General features: G+C 45.7%; 1 protein-coding gene and 1 non-coding gene across 3 annotated transcripts in view; both read left to right on the top strand.

Annotated features, from left to right (window-relative positions):
- The window catches only part of LOC121574837 (E3 ubiquitin-protein ligase TRIM62-like), a 37,004-nt gene that overhangs the window by 393 nt on the left and 24,249 nt on the right, over positions 1 to 12,362 (top strand). For both annotated transcript variants that reach the window (XM_041887457.2, XM_045223238.1), the window contains exon 2: positions 802 to 1,383. In XM_041887457.2, the coding sequence (XP_041743391.2) occupies positions 976 to 1,383 (408 nt within the window). In that variant the 5' untranslated portion in view covers positions 802 to 975. The remainder of the gene's footprint in view (positions 1 to 801; positions 1,384 to 12,362) is intronic.
- Positions 3,080 to 3,154, top strand: trnae-uuc. Its single transcript has one exon. It is a non-coding gene; the product is annotated as a tRNA-Glu (tRNA).

Raw genomic sequence — 12,362 nt, 5'->3', positions numbered from 1 at the left:
CAGCTAAGCTAAGACAGTTTTTTTATTGAAAATATTAGCTGACAAGCGAAACAAAATGCAGAAATAGCCAGGTAACAAACGTGAATTAAGTAAGTTGTATGGCAAATGAAGGGAGCTTACTATCTCACTTATTTCGTTTTTTTATAAACATGTTGATTCTTAGCCGGTGGTCATTATTGGACGTATAACTAGCTAACTACAAAGCATAACTAGCTAACGTTAGCTAACTTGCTAGCTTATGACATTCATTCGGCCAGTGTCCAAGGCAAGGGAGGACAGGTCAAAATACTGCAGTTGCTGTGTTGAGCGACTCCATCGTCGTATAAGACAATGCGAATGTAACCATGCTGTTAAAAAAGCTCTATCCTTTTGCTTTACCACAGATGCCATTCAAAGGCCATAGAATTGACAGTGGTTCAAATTTCATAGTTAACAAGTGGTAAAATCATAACTTCCAGCGACCACAGCCTATCCTTGCTGGCAATTTTTTACCAAGAGATGAATACTAGTCCCGTGTAGCTCAGTTGGTAGAGCATGTTGTGGGTTCGTTTCCCACGGGGGACCAGTATGAAAAAAAAAGAAGAAAATGTATGCACTCACTAACTGTAAGTCGCTCTGGATAAGAGCTTCTGCTAAATGACTAAAATGCAAAGATGGCTGGTTTACTGCTTTAACCCTTTATCAGATTTACTTTTATGTATCTATTTTTGCATGACGTTACCCATATGTGTGAATTGCTGCTTTCTGTGAATTAGATGGCTATGTCTGTATTTTGACATGGCAGTTTTTTTGCCTCAACAGGAAGATCAAAGAATAGTGGGCAAGATTCTGAAGTGGGTGTCATTGAACAGCCAGTCAAGAACCAAACCCTGACGTGATCTCTCAGGCTAGAACACTGTATTGAAAAATATAGCCAGGTGCATTCTGCTCCCAAGCAGTGTGCAGTTAGATGCATTTCAACCTCAGTGTTTGCAAATGGCTTGCTGTTTGAAGGACGAGCTTTTGTGTTCAATTTGCCTGAGTATCTACCAGGACCCTGTTAGTTTTGGCTGTGAGCACTATTTCTGCCGAAAGTGTATAACTGAGCACTGGAGCAGGCAGGAGCCCCACGGTGCCCGAGACTGTCCTGAGTGTAGGAGGACCTTCGCAGACCCTCTTCTCTCCCCAAGCCTCAAGCTGTCCAACATCGTGGAGCGCTATTCAGCCTTCCCGCTGGACGCCATCCTCAACGCACAGAGGAGCTCCTATCCCTGCAAGGACCATGAGAAGGTCAAGCTCTTCTGCCTGAGCGACAAGAGCCTGGTATGCTTCTTCTGTGACGAGCCAGCCTTACACGAGCAACACCAGGTCACCACTATTGACGAGGCCTACGAGGAGATACAGGTCAGTTCCATTGGACGTCCTTTCTCCTCGTCTAGTACCCTGGGGTGTCCAGAATTCTAAGTTGTAACAGTGATAGTCAGGGCTCAGGGCTCAGGGGTTGAATTAGGGGGGAATGGAGTGGAACAGACTCTGATTTTTACCATTATTAGATGGTAGATGGTCCTACCGTGGGAACTGATGTAGTTTAAAACCATCTCATGAAAACTAACCTATTTGTTTATATTCTGTTGTCAATTTTTGACATGCTTGATTATTTTACCCTTATCATTTAAAATATGAAAGTCTTTTGAAACTGAGCTCCATTTAACAACCTGACTATTGAGAGGGGAACTTGTTGATGTATTAACCTCAAAAGATGAACAACACCAGAGGAACGCTATTGTCAGTCATACAATATTATTTTTTCTATAATGTAGTCTAAGCAAACATCTTCTGCCAAGGGGCGGAGGACCATCCATTGATTAGTAAATTACCACACCATCTTTGCCCCTCTGGCAGAGTAAACAGAGGTCGAATAAGGACGTGAGATTTTTTATACGTGGTGGTTTATTTTCTATCAATGTTTTATCGGGCACTATGAAATCCCATCAAGCCGTTTCCTCTACCCTTATGGGCTGACTTTCCATGACCTTTCCATTGCTACAATTGTCCTTAATTTGGACTCACAAAGAATAAGGATTCAGCTGATTTAGTTACATCATGGCATTACATATGTAGTCTGAAAAAATTAATAGCATCTCTGTATAGACTAATGCTAGTGTATGTAGAGCAACAATCCAATTCAATTGATATTCCCACAAACTCAGTCAATGAATATTGTTAGCCTTTTCTTCCACACTTTTATTAGTCCCACAGAGACCCAATCCCATAACTCTGGCATTGTAGCTAATCCTGTTCTCTTCTCTTTCTTTGCACTCCATTGTTACAGTATGTATAATAGTACAAGTCCAATCCCATTTGTTTTGTGGATTAAACCCTTAAATCTGTCAACACTCAAGGCAGCTATAGACGCGTTCTCTGTCCCGAGCCACTGTCGGACCAGAGCAGAGGTGTGATACTGCAGCACTTGATTAACACTGTGGTTGGTCAACACCAGGGAGGGAGCTCTGAAAAAGGACCAGACTTGAGTGCTTATGGTTAACACTCGAGCTGCTGTTTTCAGCCTGAAGGGGTTACACAATCTCCTGACTGACTGCAGTAGTTCACACTGACTAAGAGCATCTGCTAAATGATGTAAATGTATTTGGGGAGTGAATATTGTAGTACAGTATTTTCCTACTGATAAGAACTACATCATGACGTTTTTTCATAGCTAGCCACACCAATTATCCTGCTCAGTGTACTGGTTATTTTACGATGGGGGTACAATACATATAATTGGATACACTTGTGTGATTTGAAGGTCAGTTTGACTAGTAGTTAGCTGGTAAATTGGGCTCTGGTAAGATTTCAAGGAATTTGAAGGAAACGTGTAATATACATTTTGTATCAAATGGTAGTCCGGAAGGGGAAGTGGGTGAAAATGTGCTCCGATCATGTAGATGTACAATGCATGACCAGAACTGTCTTCTTATGTCTTTGTGCCCTTTGAAATAATTTCCTCAATCCCCCTTCTGCCCTACAGCCATTAGGCTATCTGTGGGATGGCTGCAGGCTCTGAATGTTCATTATGTTATCCCCTCATTGCACACTGTAGTCCCCTGTAGCTCAGTTGGTAGAGCATGGCGCTTTCAACGCCAGGGTTGTGGGTTCGTTTCCCACGGGGGGCCAGTATGAAAAAGTTTGCACTCACTAACTGTAAGTCGCTCTGGATAAGAGCATCTGCTAAATGACTAAAATGTAGATGTAAAATGAAATTGTGTTTTCTTAGACTCAGGAGAAGAGAGAACCTCTTTTAATGTTGAGTACCTGACAGTCAAAGGCTTGATAGCCTATTTCATATGTCCTTCCCTCTAGTTCAATTGGGTCTACTTGCTGCTGTCTTCTTATAACATTATGAAGTGGGAGCAGAGCTCTAGGAGCCTTGAAACTGTCCATCTTGGTGTAGTTAGGCTGCCTTGGAGCATTCAAAAGGTCAGGGCAGTGTAATCTCAAAAGAGGATTAATTAGTACAACATGCTGCTCTTCTTGGACAATTTCTCTCTCTCCTTGGAGCCTTTTCCAATGGGAGCTGTTGTGACATTTAGTATTAACATTACAGCAGGAGGTTAAAAAGCTGCCCCGATCTACAGGACCCCGAGAGAAGCGACGGAAACAAACATGTCCCTATGAGTTTGACTTCAAATACAAGTCATTGTATTTTATGAGAGTTCTTTCAGTTTCATTTTCATTTTTATTTTTTCATTGCTTTTAGCTGACAAACACCAGTTGGACGGTTAAAGAAACGTGTTGTTGCGCAATGGTTTTGCCTTTGGGTAGAACTTCACTTTGAACACCATGCCCTGGTAATGCTGAGTTAAGTGTCATGGTGTGATGAACAGCGGTGTCTAAAAGCAATGTTCAACTCAGAAGAAAGTGTTCAGAAGGCACTCGAGGTGCCAGGTAGGACGTCTCTGTTGAATGGGATTGATCTCGGTTTTTGTCAGGTGAGACTGAGGGGTATTTGTTGCTGGGAGGGATGGAATTTGGTGGAGACACACACACACACACACACACCTTTCTTCCTCTTGTTCCCTCTCTGGCTGTAATGACACTGAATCTCCCTGAGGAGGTTCTCAGTCAGAGAGCACTCATCTGTACAACAGGCCACTGGGAGGCGGAGGAGGAGGCAGAGAAAACGGCTGTAGTCTGACTGACTCCTCCACCAGGTCTACTGCCCTAGGTTAAAACATTGCTTTTCAATTCACCTCTCAAAGCAGTAGTTTGCCCAGGGAAGCTTGCTTTTAGGTTACAGTATACTGTAGCTATATCGCCCATTCACCTATTGGAAGACGGGGGATATAGCAAAATGTCTCTGGTTACCTTGCTGTTTACGCATAAGCATTTTGGTTTTGCACTGAGCGCCTTAAAGATGATGAAATGCCCTGGCTGTTGCAACATATATGTTGAGCCAGGTAAGTGATGTTGTTGATAGTCTGTTGGCCTGGCCCTGCCCACAGATGAGCCCAGCCAGGGCTTTGGTTGTCCTGGCCAGGAGCTACTCTTTGGGCTGTGAGCGAGAGAAGGTTTAATCTCCATAGCTTGGCATGTCTCCTGAGTGGCGCAGTGGTCTAAGGCACTGCATCGCAATGCTAACTGTGCCACTAGAGATCCTGGTTCGAATCCAGGCTCTGTCGCAGCCGGCCGCGACCGGGAGACTCATGGGCGGTGCACAATTGGCCCAGCGTCGTCCAGGGTAGGGGAGGGAATGGCCGGCAGGGATGTAGCTCAGTTGATAGAGCATGGCGTTTGCAACGCCAGGGTTGTGGGTTCGATTCCCACGGGGGGCCAGTATAAAAAAAAAAATGTAATCACTAACTGTAAGTCGCTCTGCGTCTGCTAAATGACTAAAATGTAAAATGTAAAAAAAATGTCACTCCTCTGCTCTGACCGGAGGCAGGTTGTTGGTTGTTGTTGCTCATGTCAGGGGGCTTTTGCTCCTGCCGATTGACATCCTTTTCTCCTGTGGATCCATGCTGCAGTCAAATATATAATGCGCTAGATAGCATGTCCTCCACTTCAGCTCAGTGACACACATGCTGCTGCCCACGCACACGCACGCACGTACACACACGCTGTCTGCGCACATGCCTTTCAATGTAAAGGATATTAAGGTGGTATAGAGAGAGATTTGTTGGCAGCTCTGCCATTTGCTTGAGGGAGCAGAGATTGAGGGAAAAAGTCTCATGCACTCTGCCTAGGAGGGTTGTATGCCTCTGTTCATAAAGGATGGCATGGCTAGCAGCACTACCCCTGTACAAATACAGAAATTGAAATAATGTTTAATTGGTTATTGGTTTAACCTAATTTAAATATTGATTTCATTTGCTTGCCTATTAGTCTGAAGTGTTGTGGGTGAATTGACTACTTTGTTTGATGCGATAATGGTGCTCGCTGGTTGTTTTGTTTTACATGTTGTTACCATCTAAAAACAGACTGGGAGATTGCTGTTTCAACTGTATCTTTCACCACACAGCTTATCAGACCTGTATGGCTGCTGTGAATGTGTGCTTTATTTTCAGCACATTTAGTTCCATATAGACAAATTGGAGTCACTAAGGCCAGTTCCTTAATTGTAATGAGGTCTGTCAGTGTGCAGAACAGCATGGGGACGGGGACAGGAGTATTTTGGGGTTAGAGAGAGCCTTTGCCTGCTTTCCAGTGGCCCCAGGGACATGTACCTCTTTCTGCTCCGCTTGTAATCGGACAGCGGTGATGGGAAACCCAAACTAGAGGAGAAGTGTTCTTTAGCCCCGGTTATACAGGGATTTGGGGACTAACTGAGCTCCAGAGACTTTGTTTTGAGGGATAGGCTGGAGGCTGTGGTAGGGGTGCAGCACATCTGTTTGCTTTAGCAAAGTCTCCAATGGCCCCCTGATTTGCTCTACCGCTATGAGGTCTACGGGAGCGCTGTGGTGTTCAACATCTCCACCAAGGTCTTTCAGTTAAAGGGAGCTCCTGTATACCATTCTCCGTTAGACCTCCCCAGTTATTATTTCATCGTTATCTGGTCCAGAACACAGAGGTTGAGGATGTGTTAACATTTTCCTCCTACCTGCTCCACTGTAACACAGTGTGGTATTTGAACCAGGGGAAAGAGAGGAGCAAGTGTCCCTCCAGGGGTTAACCAGGACTCTCTCTCTTTCGCTCAATCTTTCACTTTCTCACACAGCTCTCTCTGAGCCCCCCTTTCACATGTATGGCCATTGCTGCAGTAAATGATTCAGGAAATTTCAAGGGCACCCAATGGCTCTCTCCTGAGGCCTGTCCCAGTCCGCTCCAGCTCTCTTTCCTCTCTCTCACTCTCGTTTACTTTCCTGTTCTCTCTATCCCGTCATTAATCTTCCTCTTCATTCCTTATTCTTCTGAGAGAGGTGGTTCCCAGAGCCAGGCAGAGTAAAGAAATCTATAAAAAAAGAACTCGCTAACGTTTGAACAGTTTAGCGGTCAGTCAGGGTGGCATTGCAGAGAGAAAGAGACAGCGTTTGCATTCATGCGGAAACAGAGCCATGGGGAAAGGCAGAACAGTCATGTTCTGTTAGACGCATACAGACATAACGTCCTCAGTCATGAAGATGCAGTAGCTGCTTCACTTGTTACTGCTGCTACCACTGAGGCTGCTTGCTGAGCCAAGCCCTGCCAAGGGCTCTCAAGTGAAACAATATGTTTTTAAAACTTCTTTTTTTTATCTACGTAGAAAGTGCAAGTGTTGTTAAAACCTTGTTATGGGTTTATTAACTGACAGATCAGATAAGCACAAGACTGCAGACGGTAGTTACACAAACACACACACACACCCTACATCTGCTGCTCTGTACTGTTTGAATAGAGGAGTTTCTGTATATTTACAATGGGCAAGTCGGATGTTGTGCATTATACTTCTCGGTTCCCATGGGAATATGACAAGCTCACCCATATCGTCTTCATTCATATTCATTTTACTGCATGTTTGTCTTTTTTAACACTGTGTCATTGAAGAACTGAATTGAGCATAATTGAGATAATACATGGACTGTTGCGGCAGGTTGCTGGTTTTGCATTCTCTTGGTAAGAGATTTGAATGTATTACGCTGAAGGAGTGGTCACTCCACTGTTCAGATTTGGATTAGTCTCCACTGTTATCGACTGATTGACCAACATTCCTTTTATCTTGAGGCCATTCTTTGTTCTTTGGTCCCCGCATCTGTTTTATTACAGTCCAACTCTCCCTTTTTCTATAAGCTGTAAAATGTATAATTTTACATGTAGAATCGGGTGAAAAATGTTCTACAGGTGATGGTCCCTAAAACACAACGCGCTGAACAATCAGAAAGTGAACGCTAGATCCACATTTGGTGCGATGGGAGCGAGCCTTAAGAACACAGGGAGAAATAGGGCAGTGGGTTTATAATGCCCATTTCCGCTAGTTCACCTAGTTGATACTGTGGCAGTGGAATACCTTAGGATAAATTATGTGTAATGATGTAGATATATAGCCTAGTTGTTTGTAGTCAGTCCATGCTGGTCACACCCTGGGCCTGTAGAGCAGGCCTCCTGCCAGACTGCCTGGGGAGGACTGTGTGTGCAGGAGAACAGGTCTGGCAGGAGAGAGGAGAGGATCAGGAGAAGGATTTGCTGGCCATGTCTGCCTGGCTATGAAAGGAGAAGTGCTGTGTCCTGACTTTGACAGCTTAAGGTACAGTAAGGTCTTATCCCCAGCACTGGATGTACACAAGTCAGTGTAATTCAGATCAGCAGGGAAATTGCCTCCTGACACGGTTTTGCTGTACAGATCAGCAGGGAAATCGCCTCCTAACACGGTTTTGCTGTACAGATCTGCAAGGAAATCTTTTACATGGATATAATTTTGTCCTTGCGACAACCTCATCTGAGTATTAAAAGTTGATATTAAATGCTAGTCTAGTGGGGTATGTAGACTGTAATAACCCATACACAGCCCTCCTTTAGTTCTCCTTAGAGCAGCCTAAGTGGTAAGCATGTCCGCAATGTAATTAGTATTGTGCTGTGTCTGTGCGGGCATGTGTGGACGGACAGCCTCAGACCCCCTGCCAAGCCCGAAGGCTCTGAGCTGTACACTCCTGATTAGTTTTGGATTTAGCATCCCAGATTACAAGCCATTGTTCAGGGGCCAGGGCTAGTCTGGGCCATAATCTCCTGTGATTCTTTCCCTGTGTCCGTGATTAGCGCCAGATGATTTAATTAGGCGTGCTGTTGATGGGAGTCCTCATTACTGCTCCATCAGTGAGCCTCACAGCCCAACCCCTTCATTCCCCCTTCATTCGAATGGTGCTCCAGGTGTGGGGGGAGAAGCCTGTCTGGTGATGTCGTTTACCTGTTCACTGTGTTTCTGCTGCTTTATGAATGTAGGTTAGGCCTATCTCTGTTTACCCAGTGACTCCGATATCTCCCCCTTCTCAGTCCAGGTGCAATGGGATGAGAGTGGGCAATTCCACATTAACAGAATGATGCTGAGACTGATTTTTCACTTTAAAATGTATGCCAAACAAAAACCAGTGGGAATTGTTAAAAGTAGTTATTGTGCATAGTTTATATGTTTGTTTAACTTTGGCATACACTTTAAAGTGAAAAATCTGAGTCTCGCGCCATTCTGTTACCGGCGTCATTCTGTTACCAGGCATGCAGGGAAATCCTTATCGCTGTGTAGTCTGACCCCTGGGCTTGTTGTGCATGTGGTGTCAAGTGAACCTACAGGGAGCCCTCCAGTTCCTTTAAATTCCTCACTGGATTATTTAGGTGGAAAGCCAAGCTGAATATTAAAGCAGCTCTGGAAGGAGAGGGGGTGGAGGAAACTGAGTGTGTATGCTGGTTGTCCTGAAACTAGACCAAGTTGTTGGTCCTGTTGTTGTTCCGGCCCTGTATGGTATTAATCACCCCCCACACAGACGGGACACTACACAACTGCAGTCTCTACCCCCACCCCCAGGCCACAGCAAGTACTTGGAATCTAATTGGCCAGTGGCCACTTTGGCCTGTTTTTGTTCAGTCTATGTTTCAAGCTAAAGTCAGGGTAGAGGTACCTTTGTCCCATGGCCCAAACCTTTAGCATTGTGGTAGGGCCTGGTTCACCCCTGTGTTTATTGACTTGATGGAAAGTGAATGGATGGACTGGGAGCTACAATGTGTATCTGGCCTGGCCTCAACTCTGACAGAGTGTGAGTGCACGTGTTTATTTTTTGTGTGTGTGTGTGTGTGCATAAGTCCAATGCTGGCAAGCAATAAAATAACAAAGCCAGCCACAGTGAGACAACGCTACTGAGTGCACAACTGCGTCCAGGGCGGCCAAGATGGAGAAGGCAAACAAATCTGCCTGTTAACTCTGTAGTCTCGCTGCACGTAGCGTGCAATGACAGGATGTTCTCCATGGAGATTTATGTCTCTTACACATACTCCATACATCATTTTTAAATTAACAAACATGCATACTGTCAGAGCGTTTGCCTAATCTTATGAAGCTTTATTTAAGATGACATGGTCACATATTATCCAAGATGGCGTAGCAGTGCGGTCGTGTATTCTGTAGTGTGCTCGTGTAAATAGCCAATTATTTTTTGTTGTCTTTTTCGTATATATTTCTTTTCATCCTTCAACTAAATATACACTGCTCAAAAAAATAAAGGGAACACTTAAACAACACAATGTAACTCCAAGTCAATCACACTTCTGTGAAATCAAACTGTCCACTTAGGAAGCAACACTGAATGACAATACATTTTACATGCTGTTGTGCAAATGGAATAGACAAAAGGTGGAAATTATAGGCAATTAGCAAGACACCCCCAATAAAGGACTGGTTTTGCAGGTGGTGACCACAGACCACTTCTCAGTTCCTATGCTTCCTGGCTGATGTTTTGGTCACTTTTGAATGCTGGCGGTGCTTTCACTCTAGTGGTAGCATGAGACGGAGTCTACAACCCACACAAGTGGCTCAGGTAGTGCAGCTCATCCAGGATGGCACATCAATGCGAGCTGGGGCAAGAAGGTTTGCTGTGTCTGTCAGCGTAGTGTCCAGAGCATGGAGGCGCTACCAGGAGACAGGCCAGTACATCAGGAGACGTGGAGGAGGTCGTAGGAGGGCAACAACCCAGCAGCAGGACTGCTACCTCTGCCTTTGTGCAAGGAGGAGCAGGAGGAGCACTGCCAGAGCCCTGCAAAATGCAGCAGGCCACAAATGTGCATGTGTCTGCTCAAACGGTCAGAAACAGACTCCATGAGGGTGGTATGAGGGCCCGACGTCCACAGGTGGGGGTTGTGCTTACAGCCCAACACCGTGCAGGACGTTTGGCATTTGCCAGAGAACACCAAGATTGGCAAATTCGCCACTGGCGCCCTGTGCTCTTCACAGATGAAAGCAGGTTCACACTGAGCACATGCGACAGACGTGACAGAGTCTGGAGACGCCGTGGAGAACGTTCTGCTGCCTGCAACATCCTCCAGCATAACCGGTTTGGCGGTGGGTCAGTCATGGTGTGGGGTGGCATTTCTTTGGGGGGCCGCACAGCCCTCCATGTGCTCGCCAGAGGTAGCCTGACTGCCATTAGGTACCGAGATGAGATCCTCAGACCCCTTGTGAGACCATATGCTGGTGCGGTTGGCCCTGGGTTCCTCCTAATGCAAGACAATGCTAGACCTCATGTGGCTGGAGTGTGTCAGCAGTTCCTGCAAGAGGAAGGTATTGATGCTATGGACTGGCCCGCCCGTTCCCCAGACCTGAATCCAATTGAGCACATCTGGGACATCATGTCTCGCTCCATCCACCAACGCCACGTTGCACCACAGACTGTCCAGGAGTTGGCGGATGCTTTAGTCCAGGTCTGGGAGGAGATCCCTCAGGAGCATGCCCAGGCGTTGTAGGGAGGTCATACAGGCACGTGGAGGCCACACACACTACTGAGCCTCATTTTGACTTGTTTTAAGGACATTACATCAAAGTTGGATCAGCCTGTAGTGTGGTTTTCCACTTTCATTTTGAGGGTGACTCCAAATCCAGACCTCCATGGGTTGATACATTTGATTTCCATTGATAATTTTTGTGTGATTTTGTTGTCAGCACATTCAACTATGTAAAGAAAAAAGTATTTAATAAGATTATTTCATTCATTCAGATCTAGGATGTGTTATTTTAGTGTTCCCTTAATTTTTTTGAGCAGTGTACTTCCCTGCAACCCGCCTCACCCAATGTGGAACGGATTCTATTCTTTCTTATACCTTTTTATCAAGAACCTCCATCTGAAACTAGCCAGCTAGCCAGCTAACTAACTACTCGCTAGCTACTTGCAATTAGCCACCGTTACAGGTTTTCACCATTGTCCGTGGCCTGCACTACCTACCAGTCAGCTCTAGCCTGGGCAATTATCGGCCAGTCTGCACAGCACGCTATTGACACAGAACATATTGGATTTTCTGCCGGAATCATTGAATCACTGGACCTTTAACACCGGATCATCGCAACTAGCTAGCTGCAACCGAATGGATGTTGTTGTTGGCTAATCACCACTGCCCTACACTGCCCCGAAACAAGCACCAGTTAGCCTTGAGCTAGCCTCGAGCCAGGCCCATCTCCCGGCTATCTACCTCTCTGTCAACCGGACGGGACCTCCTAGTGTCGACATGGAGCCCTGCCGATCCATCATGACTGGTCTGCCGACGTAATCGTCTGATGTGGTTTCAACAGGCTTCCCGTTGCGACGACCACGAAGATCCATCTGCTAGCCCCGGCCCGCTAGCATACGCAATCAACAGCCGTGCCTCCTGCTAGCCTGTGCAATAGCAGCCATCGAACTGCTCCCGGACTCTCCTTTTGCTGTTCACTGGACCTTATGATCACCCAGCTACACAGCTGATGCCTGCTGGACTGTTCCTTTACACGGTACCCCATCCTGTTTATCTGTTTAGCCATTACCAGTTGTTGTCTTAGCTCTCTCGAATAACACCTGTGATTGCTTTATGCCTCTCTTCCATGTCAATATGCCTTGCCTATTGCTGTTTCGGTTAGTTCTTATTATACAATTTCACTGTAGAGCCCCCAGTCCCGCTCTGCCTGCCTCAGATAGCTTGTTTGTCCCACCCCCCATACACGCGGAGACTGGCTCAATCGGTGCCTCCAGTGATGCTATCTCTTTCATCGTTACCCAACGCTTAGGTTTACCGCCACTGTACTCATATCCTTCCATATCCTTGTCTGTACGTAATGCCCTGAATCTTTTCTACAACACCCGGAAATCTGCCCCTTTTATTCTCTGTACCCAACGCACTAGAAGACCAGTTCTTAAAGCCTTTAGCCGTATCCTTATTCTACTCCTCCTCTGTTCCTCTGGTGATGT

Source organism: Coregonus clupeaformis, chromosome 10, assembly GCF_020615455.1.
Source record: "Coregonus clupeaformis isolate EN_2021a chromosome 10, ASM2061545v1, whole genome shotgun sequence".
Lineage (NCBI taxonomy): Eukaryota > Metazoa > Chordata > Actinopteri > Salmoniformes > Salmonidae > Coregonus > Coregonus clupeaformis.
This window is presented reverse-complemented; position numbering and strand designations above follow the sequence as displayed.